Source organism: Sceloporus occidentalis, unplaced genomic scaffold, assembly GCF_023333645.1.
Source record: "Sceloporus occidentalis isolate IW3139 unplaced genomic scaffold, rSceOcc1.0.p SCAF_9, whole genome shotgun sequence".
Lineage (NCBI taxonomy): Eukaryota > Metazoa > Chordata > Lepidosauria > Squamata > Phrynosomatidae > Sceloporus > Sceloporus occidentalis.
This window is the reverse complement of record NW_028316989.1, coordinates 49,735,708-49,757,883: the sequence shown is the minus strand read 5'-3', so window position 1 is coordinate 49,757,883 and position 22,176 is coordinate 49,735,708. Positions and strand designations below refer to the sequence as shown.

Here is a 22,176-nt window from a genome sequence, read left to right as displayed (position 1 = left end):
CAGGCCCTTCATGCGAGAGGGCTGGGGCCAGGCTCAGCCCTCTGCCAACTCTGCCTCTGACTGGTCTTTCTAGCAGCCCAGCAGAGCCAACAGAGCTGGGAGCCTGCCAGTTTTGGCAAGAAGGCTACCCTGCCAGAACACGGCCCTCCCCTCTCCTCCCCTGATCCACTTACTCTCATGTTCCTCATGTACCACAGCATTCACCCTGTCAACACACGACTGGATATCATTCCATGTGATGAACTCCATCCCTTCAGCCTGTGCCTGAGCTTTCAGCCGCAGCAAGTCGTCAATGTATCTGCCAAAGCCGAGAGAAAAGACAGCCTCAGTGAACCAGCAGCAGCAGCAGCAGAAATGCCAAAATATAAAGCCTCAGGCAGTGAGAGAGAAAGGTCATGTGCAGTAGCTCTGCAGAGCACATGCAGGAGCAGGAGGACTATCGCAGGCAGGAGGAGTGCAAAGCCTCCACTGCCACCACCTCACCTCCAAGGCCAGAAGCTCGCTGCCTCTCTTCCTAGGCCACTTGTGCCCTGGACCTTTGCCTGGCCACAGAGAAAACGGGGATCCCACGGGGCCTCTGGATGTATCCCAGCCCCCCTGAACTGCTTTCATAGAATCACAGAATACTAGAGTTGGAAGAGAACGCAAGGGCCATCCAGTCCAACCTCCTGTCATGCAGGAAATCCAAATCAAAGCATCCCTGACAGATGGCCATCCAGCCTCTGTTTAAAGACCTCCAAGGAGGGAGATTCCACTACACTCTGAGGGAGTGTGTTCCACTGTCGGACAGCCCTTACTGTCAGGACGTTCTTCCTAATGTTGAGGTGGAATCTCTTTTGCTGTAGCTTGCATCCATTGTTCCGGGTCCTTTCTTCTGGCGCTTCAGAAGGAGAAAGGCTGTGGGGCAGGGGGAGTGGCAGGGCAAAGGGGGCTCTGGCCAACTGACCTCTGGGAGTTTTCATCCTCGACATTGGTCAGGCCTGTGACTGGGCTGCTCAGCTGCTTCCAGATCATGTTGAGGTCCCCAGAGTCCAGGGCTCGGTTGATTAGGGCCACGGAGGAGAGCATCTCCACAGCAACTGACAGTTCTGGGTGGGTGAGGTTACCCTGAGGAGGAGAAGACATGACAGCCATCCCTGCCTCACAAGGGAGAAGGCGAGGAGAAACAAAAGGTTATGGGTACACTATGGCCATGCAAAGAAACGGAGGATAGTGTAAGGGATCCCTCACAACCTCATGTCCACACTCTCCTGGGAGAAGGGGGCATGGAGCCATCAGAGTGTAACAGATAAGCCTTGGTTCCTCCTCAACCTCCCAGTCTTTCCCAGCAGCCTTACTGGGCAATGCTGCTGAGGACACTACCTGGAAACCTCTGTTTCAAAGCTGGTGCTCAGCAAGGATGGCAAAATGCTCACAGATCACAACACAAAGGCCTCAGAGAGGGGTGTGCTTGGCACTTACGTCTGGGCTCTGCTGCTGGAGGGTGGACAGTTCCCGCTGGTACAAGTCGGCGGCAAAGGGGTAGACAGGGGGCAGCTGTGCCTCTGGGTTCATCAGCTCCACCACTGTCTTCTCGGAAAGGCCATTGCGGATGGCCACATTGATCCGTCCCACAGCTCCCAGCCCTGGAATGGCGGAAGGGGAATAAGATGCAGAAGGCTGGAAATGGAAGGCCGCAGGGAAGGGGAACTATCCAGGGGGGCCACATCTGCAGAGGATGGGCACCCACACAATTCTTTGCTTCAGGACTCAGGGAGCAGCAACTAGATGCTGCTTTCTCCAGCTGAACTGCAGACCTAGCACAGATTTCATTGCTGAAGCAAAGGGTGCAAAGCAGTGCCCCCCAAGATCAACATGCACCAAGTCTTACTATGCCAGAAACATAGTGGTATAGTGGTTAAGGGAGAAGTGGGGTTCTTCAGAGACAAAAGGTCTCCCTCTGTGCCCCCTCCATGCAACCTCTCAGAAGACAGTGCCCACAGCAAGCCCAACCTACTTCAGGACTTTGGAAGCTGTGCAGAACCCCCCTCCCCCAATCCAAAGGAGACAGAGGCCACGCCAGCCTCCCTTTTGAGGGTGACTCACTGTTCCCCCGCTGCCTGGGCTGTAGGGCAGAAAGCAGAGAAACCAGGGGGACACAGACATCTGCCATACCTAGCAGAAGCAGAACAGAAGAAGGCAGAGAAGGGAGACAAGAAAAACTGGGAGGAAAGTCAAGCTCCACGGAGAAGGCAAGGCAGGGCAAGCGGTCAGGATCCTTTTCTCCTTGCTGCAGTGAGAAGGCAACTTGGTGGAGCTGCTGCCTCCCTCATCAGCCCTCAGAGGATGGAAGGCGGAAGGGGCTCGGGCCCTCGGAGGAGCAGGCCCTGTGGAGAGAAACTTACTCTGCCGGTACTGCTGGGCAGCACTGTTGGCCATGTCCACCCCGGCCTGCACTTCCTCCTTCTGCAGCGGCCCAGCTCTGTCCGCCTGGGAGCCAAAGAGAACACTCTCCATCACTGCCTCCATCCTCCCTCCCAGCCAAGCCCAGGCACCCCTGCCTTTCAGCGCCTCTCCCAGCTCATGGCTCTAAGGCAGGAGGAGCCAAGGAGGGCCCATGCTCAGCAAAACACCAAAGGGCAGCAACCAGCCTGGATGACAGTCCCTGCTGTGCATGGCTGCTCTGTGTCCTGAGCCAGAAAGAGGAACTGCAAATGCTAGCACTGGAGCAGTTGCCAAGGCAGTCCCGGCCAAATGAGCCAGGGCTGCAGAATCCCAGAGAAGCCAGACCACTTGGATGCTCAGGGTCCCTTCGCAGCTCACAGCCACACGTCCTGAGCATCCAAATGGTGCAAAAGGTTTTAAGCAACACAGTGTCAAGAGCCCACTGGACAAACCCTAGAGCATGTGGTACCCAAATCACTTGCACACACATGCATAAATACACAGGTACCTCCTGCTTTTGCTCCTTCTCTCTCAGGAGCTGCTTGAGGTACCAATCACTGTTTTCAGACTGGAGCCCCCGGAGGCCCAGGGACACAGAGGACAGTGCCTGGTACAAAGCAGCAGCATCTCCCTGGTCCAGAGCCAAGTCAATCTTCGACAAAGCCGAATGTGCTGGAGAGAAAAGAGGAGGGAAGCCGAATGGGAGGACTGCTGCAACCAAGCTCCACCATCACAAAGTGAGGGTGAATCGAAGCGGGTGCCAAGCACTGCCAGGCATTTCTTCCACAGGTGGGCAAGGTGCCTAAAGGCCAGTGGAAAGGGCTCCCATTGTCAGGGCATGGAAGGGGGCAGCAACAAGAGCTAACTGGGACTTTGGGATCACAGCGGCATCCAAAGGGAGCCAGGAGGTGGGTCCCCAACTGGGAGGGAAGGGAGGGGGCCTTCCAAACGTACTGTTGACTTTGTTGATGTTGCCTTGGATCTCCGCTTGTGTCAGCAGCTCTTCATACACATCCCTTTCTCTGTCCACATCCTCAGCAGCAATCTGAAGGGCAAGAGAGCACCGTCCTGATGCCAGCGTCTCTCCAGAGAGGTTGCTGTGGAGCTGCTAAGCAGAAGCACTGCACCAGGCCTGCTTTCAAGCCCATGCAAGAGGCAGCATGGAAGCCAAACACAAAATCACAGCAAGACAGAACTGGCACTACACTGAAAGCAAGGACTCTTACTGGGAGAAAAGGCCAAAACCAGAAAGAGAACGAGTTGACCATCATTCCAGTTTTTTCTCAGAATAGCAGCTTCCCAGAACTGCCTCATATCTGTTTAGCTTCTCCTGCCATGTTTTAGGCACTTCCCTAGCAATATTGAGCTTTATGGAACATTCCTTTATACAGGCTTTATGTTCTTATTCCAGTTCAAAAACTGTTCTATAATAAAAAGGCACACAGCCTCTGGAGGAGCGTCTCTCTGTGAAAATGAGTGTCCTGGTGTTACCTCCCTCCTAAGGAGCCCCCAGCTGAGTTGAACAGCTTCAAAGCTTGCCCCCTCCATAGGGCACCCCTCTTTCCCAATTCTGTTGCCCAAAAAGCAGAACCAGCACTCCTTTGCCCCCCCCCCCAACCATCTGCACATCCCTCCCCAAGCAAAGCTGGGGCTCTATTCTGCCCAAACCCCTTCCCCTCCTGCCACCAGCCAAGGGAAAGAGAAAGAAAGCCCACCTTGTTCCGTGCATTCTCCGTCTTGTCCTGCTTTGCCTGGTAGAGGGTCTCCTGGTAAACTTGTGCCAGGGGCTCCTCAAGGTTGACCAGCATGGCATTGGGGTTCCTCATTGCAGCCAAGGTCTCAGCTGGGACCTGGCGGTCGATGGCGTCATTTATGGCAATGACGGCCGCATGCACTTGGAGGGGAGCAGTACAGATGACATCAGTTGCAGCTTGGCAGGCACCCAGAAGACGCCCTGCAGCTCCAAGGGCTCAAGTCTGGTTCCCCCCACCCTCATGCACAGACACATGCGCACCCTGAACTCAGCTCCAGCAGCCCCTTCCTCTTCTTCTCGGAAGAGACCAAGAGAGCTGCTGAAATCCCCAGCAAAGGGGCAAATGAGTGAGTGGGGAGCACACAGGGAAGACGCTGGTCTCTGACCCAGAAGCTATCTGCAAGGCTGGGCAGCCCCTTGCACTCCATGACTTGAGACCTCTGCGTTGCTTAGCGGCAAAATACATCTGAATGTATACACGCACATTTTTCTATTAACTGAAAAATTCTGCTTCCCATTTGGCCCATCTGATCAATCGCCCAAGGGCTGAAAGGAATGCAGCCCATTTGCACTTACATGCTGCTTCATCCACCGAGAGCTCATTGGCCAGAATCCCACCAATCTTGCCAAAGGCGGGCATCTGAATCCCATATTTGTCCAGCTCACTTCGCATGTTACTGATCTCTTCCTCTGGAACAAGAGGAAAAGATCAACAGGTGAAAACACACAACTTCCCCCCTAGAAAACTCAGCAATGGTGGGCAACGAAGAATCTCAAAGACCAGGAGGGAGGCTTGGGCCTGCAAGGGGCTTGTGGATGCCATCTTCCTCAACCTTGTCCCAGCAAAAAGTTTCTAAGTGGGTTTTCTTAGGGGCTGCACCATGGAGGGCATGTGCCTGGGAACACAAGGCCTGAGCACCTATGCTGACCTGGGGCTTAAGTTGGGGCAGGAAGCAGAAAGACAAACAAAGAGGCTTATCTTTCCAAAAGTCCCCGACCTGCTGCTTTCCCCATGCTGGCCTCTCCCTCGATCTGGTCTAAGGAAGGCAGACTGCACTCCCTCCTTACCTGTGAAATCCACTTTGCCATACAGGTCCTGAATCTGAGGAGCCAAGCCCAGCTTGAACAGGTATAGGCTGAGGAAAGACAGAGAGCAGTCAAGTCAGTGGCACTGGCAAGCCCTAAATCCACCAGTACAGTGAAAGTCCCTCTGCTTCCCCTAAGCGTTCTCACCTGAGCGCATGGATGCAGTAGATGCAGCGTGGCATATTCTTCCGGTCATAGATGTCTGTTGTTTCTGGGTAAAATATCTGGAGCCAGACAAACCCCAAAAGAGACTGACCACCTGCCCGTTTGCTTGCCTGACTACCCAAAGGGGCCCAACACAAACAAACGCAGGTTAAAAGAGGACTCCTTGGCAGAGACCAAAAGGCCTTTGGAGGGGTGCTCTCCTCTCCCACTTTGTGCCCCACTTCCAGCTCCCCAGACCCTTCCCAGGAGCCACTCTTCATTCTCCTTGGCTTTGGGAGGGGCAGCAGGAGAAGGAAAGGAAAAGGCTCAGCAGGATCTCTTTTCCTTAATTGTGAACTGGACCCCTGGCCTGGAGGCCTTCACCGTTTGGCCTGCGCCTCTCCCTCATTCAGAGCGGCTTCAGACCCTAATCTCCCTTCAGCCAAGAGGGCAAAGCACAGGCAGCCTCCTGAGGGGTCAACTGCATTACCCCAAATGCCATCCTGTGAGTTTAGGGACATTGTCAGACTTTGTGACATTTGGGGCCAGAAAAGGTTTCTCCTAGGCCCAAAATGTCCCAGGGAGATCTAAAAACATGCCACTTTCCCCCCATGCCCATATTTGTTTATTTATGTGATGGCTGGCACACTGGGGGTTGTGACCCTAAAAAGTTTCCTAAGGGCTCATGAATCCCACTACCCTCTGCTAAGGAGCTCAGAGGCCTAAACCCCCAATTGGCAGGCCCAAATCTCATTCCTGCAGCAGCAGTGCCCTCCCACTCCCCATTCTTCCCATCCCAAGCATTTGGGGCCCACTAAAACTGAGTGGTCATGCCCCCCAACTCTGGCCAACCAGCCCTGATCCTCTCCCAACGCTCCTCCCTAAACAGACGAGTTCCTAGCATCACCAGGGCCATTCAGCCTTATATCCCAGGGGTCCAGTAACCACCTGGGAGGAGTCAAGGCAGAGTGAGAGCATTTTAGTCCCTGGGAGGAAGAGGAGGGAGAGGAAACCCCCGTGTGCCAGAGCGCACCCACCAGCATCAGCACCCACCGGCCAAGGAGAGGGGCTCATAAGGAGAGGAGGGGGAGGCAAAGGGTCAGCAACGACCACCGGCCTTTCCTGGGCTCCCACGCCACAACCTGCCCCCGCCGCCCTCCCAAGACCGAAAGGCTCCTTCCCTCCCCAGTTACCTTAGGCAGGCCTATTTCTGCCATTGCATTCAGCCACTGGACCACGTTGTCAGTGTGCCGGAAATGGAGGCCTGTGGCCTGCAATGCAGAGGAGACAAGGGGGTGAGGATGTGGGTGAAAGGCCAGAAAGGCCCTGCGGGGTGGGCTGCTCGACAGCCATGTTCACTTGGAAACTGCACTGGGGCAGGGAATCAGCCTGAAGCATTCGGATAGGGACAAGCTGTCCCTCCACTCTCACTTCACAAACGCGCCCCTTCAAAAGGTATTGCCTCACCTCCCCCTTTTAAAATAGGACTTTCTCTGAGCTTGCAAAACTCTGTTAAACAGTGTAATGTGTTTACTTCCTTAGTGACAGATCTTGCATGTGGTAAAAGTCATGTTGCCCAATGGCTCAGCTGGAAAGAGGCCAAAAGGAACCACTGGACCGCTGGAGATTGGCAACTGATGCAAAAATCTCTGGGGAGGCATTTTCCACCACTCATGGCCTTTGTTCTCTCTCTTCCCTTTCTGAAGAGTCGGTGGTTGCTGCTGCTGTGTACCTTCCAGCTGTGGCAACCCTAAGGCAACACTGTCATGGGGTTTCCTGGGCAAGATTTGTTCAGAGGTTTGTGTTTTCCTTCCTCTGAGCTGAAGAGTTCAGGGGCAGCCCCTGTGCCTCTGGTGACCATGAAGAGTTCCAGCATCCCTAGTCTGGAGAAAGGAGCCTGCAAGGTCAGGCTGTAGAGGCCGCTGGGCCAGTGACAGAAGTCTGCCTCCAACTGACTGAAGATGGGCCTGCAAGCTACAAGCAGATTTAAATTATCTATGAGCCCATTCATTTCAAAACCAAAGTATGCGCTAGGTTGCACACACCCCTCTGTGTGGATGCCAAGTTTCAGGTGTCTGGGTCTTATGATTCCAGACCTATGGTGGACACAGGCAGACACAGGTACGCACAACAGACTAGCGAGGAAACGCCAGGAGGAAAATTAAAAACGTTCAGGAAAAAATGCAGATTTTCCCATTCTTTTGCATGAATCATTATTTTTCTGGAAAACCTAGAAAAATAATTATGTAATATTTTCTTTTAAATCAGGTCTAAGACCGCATTCTCAGCGCATGGCCATGGGTCACAAATCCCATCAGAGTAAACATTGCCAGAAAACTCCAGGAGAGGGAAGCCGTATGCCAGACTGGAAGGCACAGAACAAGGAATGCACAGCAGAGCTATACAATGAGGTGGTCCAATGCACAACACTTCAGCCTGCAGCATCTGTAACCAATGGGCAAACATAGGGCACCAGTGGTACTTTAGCAAGAGAAGCTGCTCATGAACATGTACATTATGGGGGCGAGGGTGCCAATTCCCTGCATGAGATAACCTGAGAAACACTGGTGCCCCATATCAGATCACTCTCTGGCCTGATCCTGGCATTTCCGTTTCTCAGTCCCTTTTCTGGGAGAAAATCAGTGCTTTACACCTGCCTGACACTAACAGGGCTGCAAGGATGCCCACTCCTGCTTCCACTGAAGGACAGAGATATAGTCCTCCTCTGTCAATAGCAGTCCCCCTTCCTTTCTTAGTCAATAGGAAATGCCCACTACCTTATATCTGGTCTGCTCCCGGTCATAGATTTTCTTGAGAGACACAACTTTGGGGGAGAAAAAGTTGCCCAGTTTGGCCAGATAGACTCCGTTCCTGAGGCCCTCTTCCAGCTCCGTTGTGGGTGGCAGTTCTTCATTAAGGCAGGCCTCCATCCACCTGACAAGAGAGGGAGACTCCAACACTGAAAATACTCATTTTTGAAAATGCATGCATGCATGTGCCTCATTTCACTAACTGGGAACTACGGTGTTAATAAAGCAGCACAACTATAAGAACGCCAGAAGGCATCCAAAGGCAAAACTGACAAAAACCATCGGATCTTAGATCTAATCGTTTGCTCAGAGCACTAAGCAAAGAGAGGAGGCTCTGTCTGAAAAAAACTGCTGTGGCTTCTGAGAGAAAACCTGGCCTCAGCACCGGCTTAAACAGAAGTAGTGGTCTTAGCTATTGGGGGGGGGGGGGTTTCATTGTAATAGCTTCGTATAGTGTGACGGTCTCTATATTTTACAGAACTCAGGCAATAAATTGCAGGTGGGGAGCTGCCTTACGCTGGATTGGAAGCCCTCAAGACACAGACCCCATTTCAAACTGCAGCATCCATGGCAAGAGAATGGGGGTGAGTGGGGCTGAGACCCAGGGAAGCAAAAACAGGCAGGGTCTCAGCCCCACAGCCTCTGAAGAAACCATGATGCGCCCTCCCAGCAGACCCATGGGGGGGGCTCTAAGCCAATGCTTCCAGGCTGCCCACCGCCCACCTTAAGCCCACCCACAAGCCGAGGCAAGGAGGGAACCTGCAAGTAAGGCCCAGTGGCGTGGGAAGGCAGGGGGACCTTGGCAGCTGAGCCTGGCACCCTCCTTCCTCTTGCTACCCTTCCAAGGGATGCCCAAACTGCCCACTCCTTCACTTCCTTTGCCCGGCCACCCACCCCTCCTCTACCAGCAAACATATTGGGGAGCACAGGCCACAGGCAGAAATGGCAGCATCTGCCTAAATGCCTGGCTTTTCCTGCGACTCCCCCATCTTACCTTCCCTGACCCACCTGCCTTTCTGGTGGGCTCTTTTGGGGCAATCCACACAAAGCACTCCAAGAAGGGGAGTGGGAGACAGGGCCCCATATGGAGGATGGGGGGGGGGGCAGGCAGAAGGCTACTCCATCCTGTCCTCTTTCAGGGATCCTTTTCAGGGGGCGGGGGGGACACACCAGAAGAAATGGAGACAAAATATGGAAGGGCTCCAAATGGAAGTTGACAACAACTAGACAGACCCAATTTTTGAGGCAGGGTCTCTGGTCAACAAGTGCCTCACCTGGCCTCCCTTCCTGGCGTCAAACTCAGACAAAGGGACAGTTGGGAACAGGAATGCAGCTGCCCACAGAGAGAGGCAGGCAAGCCCCAAAAAGGAGCTGTTTTTTCCAGGCGCCAAATCCTAAAGCTGCTGGGCCCCAGTCCCTTCCTGCCACACCCTCCGCATGCAGCCATGCAGCGTTTTGGGCACAGCATCGCGGCCAAATTGAAAGCATTACATCAGCCCAGACCACACCCAGCCAGCCGCTGCTGTGCCCTGCTGCCTGCAGAGCTTGCTTGACTTGGGGAAGGAGGCAGGAGCCCAGCCACGAGGGCCAGAAGGGCCTGAGGACAGACGGGTCGGGTGCCGGCCCTCTGGAAAGCAGTCAGATCTCCAGCCCTGACCTCTGACTGTTCAGGGGGAGCCCCAGGATAAGAACTGGAATGAGGGGGGCAGCAGCCCATCTCCTGAGCCAGAATGCTCCGGAGGTTAATCCAGCCCCGATGGGGCTAATGCTCCCTGGTAGCCAGGCTGCTCCCCAGACAAGTTTCGGGCTGCGAGAGACTCTTCTGAGGACCCCCAGCATCCAGAGCGGGGGCTCCTCTGCCTCAGCCCCTTTTCCAAGCTCCTTGCGGAGATTCATTGCAAGAGCTCTCAGGATGCAGTGCCTCATCTCCCAAAATCTGTACAATCCTCAGCTCAGAGTTCGCTGAGCTAAGCCCAGAAAACCAATCTCTCAGCAGCTCCATTGCAGAAAAAGCTCCTACTGCTGCAAACTGCCAAGTTACATCCTGCAACACCCAACAACTCCAGAAAAACGAAAAGTGTCCCTATGGCCACAGCTTATCTCAACAACCAAAGCAGGAGACCTGGGAGAGGAATTAAAGCCGTGATTTAAAACACCCCAGAAATCCCAAGCTGTTGACAGGCAAAAGGCAGGGAAGGGAGGAAACCATCTCAGTGAACACTTGGCGGAAGTGGTGGAGGGCCCTCCTCTGAAGGGCAAGGAGGAGAACGCAAACCTGTCTGGCTTGTTTGGCTTCCCCTGAACAACTTTCCCGACTCAAAAGCCCCAAATTTAATTGGAGGCATCAAGGAGGCTAGCAAGGTGGAGAGGCAGTGGAAGGAGGGGGAGGCCAGCCGGCAGGCAAGTGGGAGAACGCATCCCCAAACAACTACTAAGTATAAAGAATGCCCGCCTCTCACAGCCTAGAGACCGCAGAACTGTCAGAAATGACCTTGTTCTCCTTCTGTGCGGAGCTGGCGGGAGTCCTGACCCTCAGGCCCTTCCCAGAGGCTACCAACCTGTCCCACCCCACCCAATGCCCATGGTTTTCCCAAGACCACAGGAGCCCCCTCCCCACACCACTGGATCCGGCCCTTGCCCCAAACCACAACTGGACGCAAGGGAATCTGCCCCATTCCCCACCGCAGGGAGGAGGGGGAGAGCCTCCTCCTGGCCAAGGGGCTTGGGCACAGATCTGCTCCTGCCCCGATGGACGCCAGAGACCAAGCAAAGGCCATTTCACCTCTGCCAAGTCAAATTCTTCCCATACCAGCCAGTTGCTGCCTTTGCACCACTTCCTGGGGAGATGTGCTATGTGCTCATAACCAGGACTGGGGGGCCTCTGGCAAGTCTTTGGGGACAGGGAGAGATGGGGCATGAGGAGGAAGGGGGCCTTGAGATCTGGGGGGGGGGGAAGGGGGCAGCAGCGTCTGAGAAGAAGCCAGTTGGGCTCACCTAGGAAAGGGCTGCTGGACCTTGGGCCTCTGCCAGCAGAAGCCAAGGCCAGTGGGATTTGTTCACCAATGTCTCCCAGGCCTCGCCTAAAGCCAGCCCAGCATACAAAACAGACAGCAGCTCCTTCTCTGGGTCTCTGCTCACAGGCTGCCACTGCACCCCAGCCTCCCTCTCTCCAGAGCTGAGAAAGAACCACTGGGCCTCATAATGGGGCGGGCAGAGGCCTGTTTTACCACTTCGTGGTTTAAAGCGTGTAGTATTAAAAGCCAAGGAATAGACTAGAAGTTTATTGTTAAAAGCTAAAAGCCGTCACAATGTAGAAGCCAAAGAAAGCAGAGGGGGAGAGCAATGGGGGCTGCCTTGGCCTGGGGACCCCCCTCCTCCCTGGGCAGCTGGGATGAAACCTGGGGAACTAACCCCACAAGGGCACCTTGCACCCGAGAAGAAGGCCTTTCTGCATTCCTTTCCAAGCCCATAAAACCTTGGCCTGGGGATATTCCTCCACGGCCTCCTTCCCTGCCTTCAGTTCCACTCCAGTTCTTTGTTTCTTCTCGGGAAAACTGGAAACCAAACAGTCGGCAAGCCTCAGGTGCTGTCTCTGTGTGTTCGTGGCACATGCTACCTGGTGCCACCCCTCCATCTCACAGGTAGCCCTTGCTGCCACATCCCAGTGCTATGCCTGGCAACTCTACCAATGCTGCGGTATCAGGTGACCCTACCAACACGGCTGGAAAAACCCAGCAAGCCCCTGAATAACTGATGCTGGAACCAAGAGAACTGGCCTCCCCTGTGCCCCCTTTAACCTATGGCCCTCCAGCCCCAAATGTTTCTGAAATGCCAGAAAGAGCCAAGGGAGGTGTGGCAGTAGCCCCTTGTGCCACGCAAGCCAAGGAGCTCCTGAAGCCGCCTGGGCTTGTCCTTCCAGGGGAAGGATTCTGTGCACCTGGGCTGCCTCCTCCTCCTCCTCCTCCTCCTCCCTGCAAGGCAAGGAAGGGCTCTGCAGCCTGCCTAGGCCTGTCCCCCCCTCCTCCCCTTCAGTGCTATTGCTCAAGGAAGACTGCCAGCGCATGCAGCCGCTCTGTGTGCCCAAGCGCTGCTTCTTCTCCTCCATTGCTTTTCTTTTGGTACACTTCTAGCTGCCAGCCTTCGGTCCTCCTGGGGAGCTTCAGGCCCTGTGGCCGGAGGCGAGGATGGCAGCTTCCCTCGCCCCCCAGGGCCCCCCAGGCCTGGCTGGCTGCAGCCACCTCTTACATCCCCTGCCAGGAAACCCCTGCTCTCCAGCCCAAACGGGGGAACCGTGGGGCCTGGCGCAGGCGGTCTTTGCAGAGAGCACCCTGCCAAGCTGTTCTACCCGGAGCAGGCGAAGGAGAGGAGAGCGAGGCACCTGCCCCAAAGGCCCTCTCCTCCTCCTCCTCCTCCCCTTTCCCAAAGCAGGGCACGGCCCCTGGCTCCACGTCCTCAAGGCCGGGTAAGGCTCCTAAGGACCAGCCAAAGCCAGGCATCTGGGGGCTAGGCCCTAGGGAGCCTCAGGAGCAGAGCAGGGGCCGTTTCCAGGCCTTGGAGAAGCGCTTTCTGGGGCTACTGAGGTGAGGAAGGGCGCCCCAAAATCGCACCACGAAGACCTTGCGATCAGCACAGTCCCAAGCAAGGCAAGGAAGGGAGCCTCCCTGACTGGCGCTGGCCCCGGATGCTGCCCACAGGAAGGAGCCCCGAGCCTCTGCCCGGCAGCAGCTCCTCGGAGCCCCAGGGAGAGCCAGGCCCTGGGCAGCCTTTCGGGGCAAGGCGAGTCAGCGCCAGAGAAAGGGAAGCAGAAGTGGCGGCTTTGGGAGCCGCTGGGTCCGGGGTCAGCCTGGCTCCGCGCAGGAAGGAGGCCAAGGCCCGCCTCCAGCAAAAGGCATTTCCCGCAACGGACGGAACAAGCGGCAGGCCGAGGAAAGAGCGGCCTTTCCCCCCTCCCTCCCTCCCTCCGGGCCCCAGAGGCCCAAGGCTCGCCGCCCTCCGCCGCCGGGGCCTACCGCTTGGCCTCCTCCAGGTGGCAGAGGTACTCGTAGGCCACGTTCTGCCGCCGCCGCTCGTCCATCTCCTCCGCAGTCATCCGCTCGTTGTCCAGAACCGCTGAAGGAGGGAAGGAGGGAGAGAGGGAGGCGGGAGTCAGGGCCCCGGAGGCGGACCGCGCCCGAGGCCCCCGGGGCTCCCAGCCAGGCTCCCTCCGCCCGGCCCCCGCCAGGAAGGAGGCCTTCGCGGAGGGGGACCCTCCGGGGCACCAGGAAGGAAGGAAGGAAGGAAGGAGAGGCTCACAGCCGTAGTGGGGCCGGGCAGCCACGCCCGCCCCGTCCGCGCTCTCCTCGCAGGCAGAAGACATGGCGCCGCAGGAACCCAGGCAGGCAGGCAGGCGGCCCAGGGCTCTCCCTCGGTCCCTCGGTCGGCGGCTGGGAAGACGGAGCTGGGCGGCTCCCGGTCCTCGCCCTTCCTCGCCGGAAGGAAGGAAGGAAGGAAAGAGGAGGATCCCCTTGGCCCCGCCCCCGCCTCCTGACTTCCTTCCGGCCGAAGGGCTGCAGGGCGGGGCCCGTTTCCGCCCGCGAGAGGGGAGAGAGAAGGAGGGGCGGAGGATGCGCGCGCAGTCTGCCCTTCGAGGGGAGGGGCCTCCGCTTACGCCCCGCCCACCGGAAGAGGAAAGGGAGGGACGGCGCAGGCGCGTTGGGGCTTCGCCGGCTCTCCCTGCGCAGCCATGATCCACGAGCTGCTCCTGGCGCTGCGCGGCTACACGGGAGGCCTCTTCGTGGCCGGCGGGGTCGGCGGGCTGCAGGTGGGGCGAGGGCCGGGGCCGGAGGGAGGCAGGGCCTGTGAGCGCCTCGGGCGGAGAGCGGCCTCAGCTGGCGCCTTCCTCCTTCTCTTGGCTGCAGGTCTCTCCGGAGGCGCCTCCGCTGCTGCTGCACCCGAGCGAGGCCGGTCTGCTGGGCCGCCTCTGCCGCCTGGGCGCCCTCTACCTCCGCTTCAGCGAGTTCGTCGAGCCCCCCGCCGCCTCCGCCGAGCCGCCGCCCGCCGCCAGCCAGGGCCCCTCCGCCGCCCCCGACCCCTCCGCCCCCTCCCCTCCGCCGCCTCCTTCCTCCGCGCAGGTGGGCCTGTCCCCGGGGCACTGCAGAGGGACATCTGCCGGGAGGGAAGGAAGGGGAAGGGTCCAGGGCTTGCCTTCCCCGTCCGACGCCCTCCTCCTCCTCCTCCCGCTTCCAGGACCCTCCGGCGGGGATCTACCTGCGGGCCTTCTGCGCCGGTCTGGACGCCGTCCTGCAGCCCTACCGCCAGGCCCTCCTCGACCTCGAGCAGCAGGTGAGGCAGCGCCCCGGCCCCCTCCCTGGCCCTTGCTCCCGAGCTCCCGCTGAAGGCCTTGCCCTCTTCCTCCCTCTCTGGCAGTTCCTGGCCGACCCTCACCTGACCGTCTCCCACGTCAACTACTCCCTGGACCAGGTCAGTCGCCCTCCCTCCAGAGCCAGGCCCAGGCTGCCCTGGGGGCTCCTTGGTCCCTCGGCCTGGAAGCAGCGTTGGCTCCAGGGGGGTCGCTGGGAGGAGAGGAGAGGAGCCAGCCCTCTTGGCTGCTGGGGCTTTGGGAGGCAGGCCTGGCCCTGCCCTTCTCCCGCTTCTCGCCTGGGGAGGCTGCCCTTGACACGCTGCCGCTGCTGCTCCCTCTTCCCTCCAGTTCCAGCTCCTGTTCCCTTCCTTGATGACGGTGGTGGAGCAGATCAAGACCCAGAAGGTACTGGCGCATGCCTCGGTCCCTCCTGGCAGCAGCTGCCTCTCTTCAAATTCAGTGCGTTGAGTAGAAATGGGAGTGTGCCTCTTGGCAGGAGCGTGGGAATGGGGTGGGCATGGGAACGCTGCTGGGGCTCACTCTGTGGAAGCAACAATGCTTTGGGGGTCTGCTTCTCTTTCAGATCCATGGCTGCCAGATCTTGGAGACTGTCCATAGACACAGCCGGGGTGGCCTGCCCCCCGTGCGCCAGGCGCTAGAGAAGTATGAGCCTGCGGACGCGGAAGCGGCGATTGGGCTCCCGAGCCACTCCTGGGGGAGTCATGGCAGCTCCCTCCCTCCCCCCCCCCCATGTGGAAGCGGAGAGCTATCTTGTGTGTGCCTATCCCAAATCGCATGCGCACACACAATAGCTTCTTCCCGGTTCCTTTGGGTGGCACTGTTCCCTCCTCGCTTCCTTGCAGAAGTGTCTCACAGCTAAAAAGAGGGGGTGCCCACCCCGTCGTCTCTTTGGGTTGGTGGTCCTGGGCCTAGTGCTTCTTCTCAGTGGGAAGGTACAAGTCAGTTGCCATTCCTCGTTCTTGAGGCCCCTGCGCCTCCCTTGCCCATCGTGGCCCCGTGCCCCTTCTCCGCAGGGTCTTGGCCACATGCCACGCCGTCATGTACAAGCAGCTCTCTGCCTGGATGCTGCATGGGCTGCTCCTGGATCAGCACGAGGAATTCTTTGTCAAGCAAGGCCCTTCGTCGGGGACTGTGCCCACGCAGCTGGAAGAGGATGAGGACGACCTGGGCATCGGGGGTCTGACCGGAAAGCAGCTGCGGGAGCTGCAGGATATGGTGAGACCTGCCCCTGAATGCGGATTGTGCCGCCGCTGAAGCCTTCTTGCCCTCGGTCTCTGGCCAGTTCAGGCCCAGAGGAGATGCCCTTCAGAAACCTGAAGCGTTTTGACTTTTGGTTTTCTGGGGCTGGGAGTGAACCCCTTTCCCCTTGGGCTGCCTTGCATATGCCTCTCCCTTGTCCTTTTCTTTATCCTGTGTCACTGTTTTAAATTGTAGCTTGGTTAATAACGGATTGCAGAAGTGTCGCCTTATCTTGTGACCTAGTGATCTAGCTTGTGACAATCCCTACATAACGCTTTTTAAAGTACTGTGCTAAAAAGCCTTATGTATTAACGGAGAGCCTTCCTCCATCGTTAAGTCTGAGGCTGGAATGCAAACGGATTCTGCATTTCCACAGAGTTGCCTTTGACTCTTCCATTTCTTGCCGCTTTAGCGTTCTCTGTCAGTTGTTCAGCTAGAGGCCTTTTGGCTCTAGCGGATCCAGTCATAGCTAAGATTAGACCTTTATGTGGCAGTTCTGCATGTTTGAAGATATTAACAAAGATCCTGAGAAGAGAATATTTTGCCTAATTGTTGGGGTTAACCCACGAAGAGCCTTTCCCCAGAAGCCCATCTGGGTTCCAAGGGGCCCTTCCTTGGCAGACCACCCCCAGCATGGACAAGGGGAGGGCTTTCACCCAGAGTCCCCTTCAGGGAGGAGGCAGAGACTGTTCCCAGCCCAGCTTCCTTCCCTCTTCATCTCTTGATCCCCGATCCCAACAGAGGCTGATCGAAGAGGAAAATATGTTGGCTCCTTCTCCGAAGCAATTCTCGCTGCGGATAGAGATGCTGCCTTCCTACATCCCTGTGCGCGTGGCTGAGAAAATCCTCTTTGTGGGCGAGTCTGTCCAGATGTTTGAGAGTCAGAACGTGAGCCTCAGCAAAAAAGGTAGGAGGCTGGGTTGCAGGAGCCAAGCTGGTTGGAGGCAGTGGTGGCACCCTTCAGGTTGAAACCTTTGGCCCAGCAGCGCTTGCTGCCGCCATGCTGCTCCCTGCTCTGCTGCCAAGCACCTCCCTGTGGATCGTGCTCAGGCTTCTCTCTTGCCACCAGGGAAGTGTAACCAAGCACAAGCTTGACCTCCTTCTGCCATGCTGTACATTCTCTTTCTTCAGCAGGCAAAGAGGAAGAATTGTTTCCTTCTGCCTTCTTTTCCTTCTTCTCAGGCTCCATCCTGAAGAACCAGGAGGACACTTTTGCTGCTGAGCTGCACCGTCTCAAGCAGCGGCCGCTCTTCAGTTTGGTGGACTTTGAGTCTGTGGTGGACTGGATACGAAGCACCGTGGCAGAGGTGAGCTGGGCGTCTGGGTGAGACCTCTTGCCTGTGGGCAGCAGGGAGCCCTTGGCCATTCCCAGGGAGAAGCAGCTGGAGAAGGTGCCTCTCAGGGATGCAAATAAGTGGCTTTCGATGGTAAAAGCAGGTGGGTCAGGCTCTGTCTGCCTGGCCAAGGGAGTGGGGTTAGTGGAGAGGAGAGGAGAGGACTTGCTCACCAGGGAAAGCAGTGTGGCCAAGTTCTTGATCTGAATGCTGATGGGTTGGTTTACTTATTTATTTATCCCTTAAGCACTTATGGAAGCTGATGGTGGAAGAATCAGATTTAATAGGACAACTGAAGGTAAGTGACATTGCATCTCCTGGGGCTTTCAGATTTCTTTCTTCTTCTCCAGGAGGTCATCAGCCTCTGTAATGTGGGGAAGGGGGGTCACTTGGACTTTGAAGATTGTTTTATGGCTCTGCTTGTGATGCTTCCTGCCCGTCTTATGCCTAGATTATTAAAGACTTCTATCTCTTGGGGAGAGGAGAATTGTTTCAGGCCTTCATTGACACTGCCCAGCAGATGTTAAAGACACCTCCCACGGCGGTGACGGAGCACGGTGAGCCCTTTGCCTTGGCAGCAAACCCACATGGGGCCTGAGCCTGGTACCTCCCTGGGCAGTCTTGGGTCTCCGAGGATTGCCATGGGTGGCAAAGGGCAATGCAGAAGCCCTGCCCCGGCCCCTCACAGCTCTCCCCTATTTTGCAAGCCTTTATGCCTTTGGCAAGGTACAATTGGGGCTCCGGGTGGCAGGAAAGGAGATGGAGAAGTTCTCCCTTGGCCCTGACAGTGGCCTCCTCTTCCCCTCAGACGTGAACGTGGCCTTCCAGCAGTCTGCCCACAAAGTGCTGCTGGATGATGACAACCTGCTGCCTCTCCTTCACCTCACCATCCACTACCATGGAAAGGAGCACCGAGGTGGGTTTGGCTCTCAGGGGTCCAAACTGCAGTGGACAGGGGAGACTCGGCCCCTGTGGCACGATGGATGTTTCAATGGGAAGCGGGCAAGGAGGCACCGAGGCACTTTTGTTTCCTGGAGAGGGGCCATGGAACCAGCTGCCCTCTCAGCTTCTCATCCCCATTTGTGAGATGGGAGAAGAGGAGAGCAGGGGCACTATAGGAGAAAAGCCTCTCTGGAGTTGTGTGCTACAGTGACCCCCCTCCCCCCATGTGGCCATCCGCTGCTCTCTGGCTGAAGCTACGCTACATCCTAGTGATGCTCAGTCTGTTCCTTGGGCTTTTCAGATGCTTCTCAGGCCCGTGAGGTGCCTTCTCGGGAATTGTCTCCCCACGAATCCCCCACGTCTGGCTGGGCTGCTCTGGGGCTTTCCTACAAGGTGCAGTGGCCGCTGCATATCCTCTTCACTCCTGCCATTCTTGAAAAGTGAGGATTGCCCTTTTCTCTTCCTTTTTAACATGAGCTGATACTGGGTGCATTGATGTTCAGGCAGGGTGGGGGGCACGGAGGGGGGATTACCTTGGTTAGGGTTACCTTGTTCTGGGGTCAGGCAGCCCAGCAGTCCTCTGCTCACTCTGGGCCACAGGTACAACGTGGTCTTCAAGTACCTGCTGAGCGTCCGGCGGGTCCAGGCAGAGCTGCAGCATTGTTGGGCTCTGCAGATGCGGAGCAAGCGCCTGGAGTCCAGCAGGACAGATGCAATCAAGTGGCGGCTGCGGCACCACATGACTTTCCTGGTGGACAACCTGCAATACTACCTGCAGGTGAGGGCGCAGCGCTGCTTGTTGCGTCAGGGAGGAGAGCAAGCGCAAGGGGGCTTCTCTGCTCTCTTTCTCCTGCATACGTTCTCCCTCTATTTCTCCCCTGCCCACTACAAATGCTTGCCTAGGTGAAAGGCAGGGTCTTTTGGTTTTCTTGCACTTAGGTGGATGTCCTGGAGTCCCAGTTCTCACAGCTGTTGCAGCAGATCAATGGCACCCGTGACTTTGAGAGCATCCGACTGGCTCATGACCACTTTTTGAGCAATTTGCTGGCCCAGTCTTTCATACTGTTGAAACCAGTGAGTGCTGCCTCTTCCTTTGACAGTCAGTCTTTCTCTTGGGTCCATGGGAACCCAAACGCTCTCCTGCAGGAACAGGGTAGAAGCTCTCCTAGTGCAGCACTGCTGGTGTTGGTGGAAATCAGGGCCATGAAGGAGAAACCATGCCCTGCTCACTTAGCTTGCACTCTTTGCATCAGAAGTCCTTCAGGGAGGTGGGGCTAGAATACGCTTTGATGCAAAGTGGACTGTGAGTGTGGCTGCTTACTTCCGGGGTTACCTCTCTGCTGCTGCTGCTGCTTGGGGTAATTGGAGGTTGTGGGGCTGCCATGCTCCTTCCCCAAAATTGCAGTTGGAGATAATAGGACAATCTCTTAGAGGTTCTCCTTGAAAGGCTCTCAGTAGCAGTCCAGCTGTCTATATAGCGGCATCTTCACTATTTCCCTTTAGGCTTTCTTACTTGATGAAAATGTACTCAGCTGGAGTCTTTGACCACATACATGAAGGCCTCAATGTTGGCCTTCCTATTACTCCAGAAGGACGCAGAGGGCTGCTGCAGGATGTGTGGCCAGTTTCTGGGAGGTTCGCTGGGGTTGAAGCCTTGTCTGTTCCTGTGGTTCTTTTGCTCTGCAGGCTTTCCACTGCCTCAATGAAATCCTGGATCTCTGCCACAGCTTCTGCTCGCTGGTCAGCCAGAACCGGGGACCCCTGGACGAGCGGGGAACCGCCCAGCTGAGCATTTTGGCCAAGGTGTGTCTCCCCACTTGGAGGACTTCGTGAGAGACCAGAGCTTTGGGGTACCTCAATGGGCTGTTTGGGGGGGACTGAGTGCCATTAGCTGCAATCTTAGACAACCACCTAAGATGGCTGCTTATTCTTGATGGCTGCTCTGTAAAGCTGGTCCAGCCTGGACAGCCACCCTTCTGGGCCAGAGGGCTTGTGAGGCAGGAGCAGCCCCTCTCATCCTGTGCTTCCAGAGTGGGGGTCTCGCAAAGTGCGGCACTGGAAAGAGTGCTTGCCTGTCCTCCATATTCTCAGCTGGGTCTCAGGGCAGAGCTTCATCCCCTCCCAGCTGCGGGTGAGGATCCTCAGCGTTGCTTCCTTTCTTTCCCCTGTGCAGGGTTTCAGCTGCCAGTCTTCACTTCTGTTTAAGATTCTGTCCAGTGTTCATAACCACCAGATAAATTCAGACTTGGCTCAATTGCTGTTACGCTTGGACTACAACAAGTACTACACGCAGGCAGGAGGCACTTTGGGCAGGTAAGCTGCTCTGTAAGTTGCTCTCTCTTTGCTAGTTAAGCAGCAAGGCTGTGCAGCCAGGGGAACTGCCTGGCAGGCCGGCAATTGAACCAGTGCGACTCAGGGAAGGAATCAGGAGGCTTTGCTTCCTCTGCGAATGCTGTCCCATTCCCCTCTCCCAGCTGAGATGGGCCTTCTGGTCAATGTCTAAATGACTCCCCACATTCCCCCCCACTCCGTAAGCAATGGAAGCAGCATGACAGCTGGGGGACATGGGTTTGGGAGGAGCAAGGAGGATTTGCTCCCCCTCCAAAACAGAGGCATGCGTGGATGGCAGGTAATGGTCTGGCTGCTGGATCAAGACTTTTGCCTGTGGATGAGAAGGCACACATTTGCCACCTTTGTCTCTGCAGCGCTGCCAGTGCTGGGCTGGGAGGATGAGGCCTTCCTGGTGCCACTGCTGTACTACTGCTCCCGCCAGGCCTGGCTGATGGGTGCTGCAATCCAGCCATATCTGTGAGGTAGCCTTGGGTGCCCTGCTCTTGCATTAATGAAAAAGGGAGCTGCTTTTAAGCTTTGTTTGTATTCTACTCTTTTCCCATGAGGAGGAGGAGGAGCACCCAGGCAACTGTTGGGATCACGGATTGCATTAAACAAAAGATAAATGTCATTAAATTTTGTGAACGTATGTATATTTGTTCTGACTTTTATGCCGTTTGTGATTTTGTCCCTTATTGTGATAATGGAGCTCAGTGCAACGTGTGTTTCCTCCAAGCAGCCAGCCTTGTAACAAAACATCTGTTCTTTCTGCATAGCGTTGGGCTGATAGACCAGTGACCGGTCCATTGGCGAGGCCAGTGTGGTCCACTATTGCTGCCGGTCTTCGCCAGTGCTGGAGGCACCGCCTGCGAAGGGGGAGGATGGGTCCAGGAGTCCTGGTGAGAGGAACCGCGGCATGACTTCTGTGAAGCCTAAGCATGGCACTTGGAAACAGTTCTTTCCCCGGCCCAAGCCCAGTGACTTTAGTTAAATGTCTCCAGTGCTGCTCCCACCCAAAAGGAAAGTGAAAATGCTATTTGGCTGGCCTGGTCTTCCAACCTGTGACTAGTTGTGTGTATCATCTGTCTTATAAAAATTGGATACCCTACTCTAGAAATCTACTTCTGACAAAGAGAATGCAGAAATGGACGGAGAAAGTATGTATGCCTCAGAGGATGGGATATCGCTGGTGCTTTGTGCTAAAAAGCCCCGCAGTGAGAGACTTTCCAGTAATTCACTGCTCACGCGCCCCACTTTTGCAGAATTGTCTGGTGCCTGAGATACAACTGGGAGGGCAGGATAGTCTTCCTGATGCAGCCACTCACTCCGGTAGGGCTAAATAAGCGGAGTCTCCTTTTGCCTTCTACTTTGCCACTGCAGTTGCTAAGCTATATGCAAACTGAGTGCTTCTGCGGAGGGGTGACTGCGTCTTGCTCCCCTCTCAGGATCAGCTAACCCAACATGCTGCCCGGGAACATGCCACAGAGGTGCCCCGTTTACCATGCATGGACTGGGATGGGAGGCAAACCTGGTTCAGAAGTGTGAGGGTCACTTGCACTCATAATATGGCTGGTGATGAGGGTGTCCAATGCTTGCTTGTGATGTACATTGTAAAACATAAGCAAACTGAAGGTTCTTCAGATGTTTCTTGCACGCCTCACAAAAATAAAGATAGAATTATACTGTAATTGAGTTACTGGAAGTTTCTTGTTGAGGGAGTGCTGCAAGTTGAGAAATTATGCTAGACTTCCT

At 56.1% G+C, this 22,176-nt stretch overlaps 2 protein-coding genes across 2 annotated transcripts in view; one reads left to right on the top strand and one right to left on the bottom strand.

Annotated features, from left to right (window-relative positions):
* The window catches only part of LOC149307560 (ras GTPase-activating-like protein IQGAP1), a 34,515-nt gene extending 20,811 nt beyond the window's left edge, over positions 1 to 13,704 (bottom strand). Inside the window, exons 1-14 of the mRNA XM_089539459.1 lie at positions 13,510 to 13,704; positions 13,227 to 13,326; positions 8,185 to 8,341; positions 6,601 to 6,678; positions 5,411 to 5,487; positions 5,246 to 5,313; positions 4,754 to 4,867; positions 4,140 to 4,318; positions 3,379 to 3,469; positions 2,933 to 3,096; positions 2,385 to 2,469; positions 1,462 to 1,625; positions 947 to 1,107; positions 174 to 298 (exon numbers count right to left, since the gene is read on the bottom strand). Coding sequence (XP_089395585.1) covers positions 174 to 298; positions 947 to 1,107; positions 1,462 to 1,625; positions 2,385 to 2,469; positions 2,933 to 3,096; positions 3,379 to 3,469; positions 4,140 to 4,318; positions 4,754 to 4,867; positions 5,246 to 5,313; positions 5,411 to 5,487; positions 6,601 to 6,678; positions 8,185 to 8,341; positions 13,227 to 13,326; positions 13,510 to 13,573 — 1,627 coding nt within the window. The 5' untranslated portion in view covers positions 13,574 to 13,704. The remainder of the gene's footprint in view (positions 1 to 173; positions 299 to 946; positions 1,108 to 1,461; positions 1,626 to 2,384; positions 2,470 to 2,932; positions 3,097 to 3,378; positions 3,470 to 4,139; positions 4,319 to 4,753; positions 4,868 to 5,245; positions 5,314 to 5,410; positions 5,488 to 6,600; positions 6,679 to 8,184; positions 8,342 to 13,226; positions 13,327 to 13,509) is intronic.
* Positions 13,705 to 13,901: 197 nt separating this feature from the next.
* On the top strand, positions 13,902 to 22,112 carry LOC149307559 (gamma-tubulin complex component 4-like). The gene is made up of 18 exons (XM_089539458.1): positions 13,902 to 14,017; positions 14,115 to 14,327; positions 14,443 to 14,538; positions 14,623 to 14,676; positions 14,906 to 14,962; positions 15,141 to 15,220; positions 15,592 to 15,793; positions 16,559 to 16,724; positions 17,000 to 17,124; positions 17,399 to 17,449; positions 17,603 to 17,708; positions 17,960 to 18,067; positions 18,395 to 18,533; positions 18,694 to 18,871; positions 19,033 to 19,167; positions 19,780 to 19,896; positions 20,267 to 20,406; positions 21,201 to 22,112. Exons 1-18 carry the CDS (start codon positions 13,940 to 13,942, stop codon positions 21,220 to 21,222), a joined length of 2,067 nt encoding a protein of 688 aa, XP_089395584.1. The 5' UTR covers positions 13,902 to 13,939; the 3' UTR covers positions 21,223 to 22,112.
* The last annotated feature ends 64 nt before the right edge of the window (positions 22,113 to 22,176 follow it).

Excerpts from the sequence above, each read along its gene's own strand:
- LOC149307559 (XM_089539458.1), top strand. The coding sequence starts at position 13,940 with ATGATCCACGAGCTGCTCCTGGCGCTGCGCGGCTACACGGGAGGCCTC. Across the intron at positions 17,450-17,602 it reads ATTTAATAGGACAACTGAAG|ATTATTAAAGACTTCTATCT; the intron begins GTAAGTGACATT and ends TCTTATGCCTAG. Across the intron at positions 20,407-21,200 it reads GCAGGAGGCACTTTGGGCAG|CGTTGGGCTGATAGACCAGT; the intron begins GTAAGCTGCTCT and ends CTTTCTGCATAG.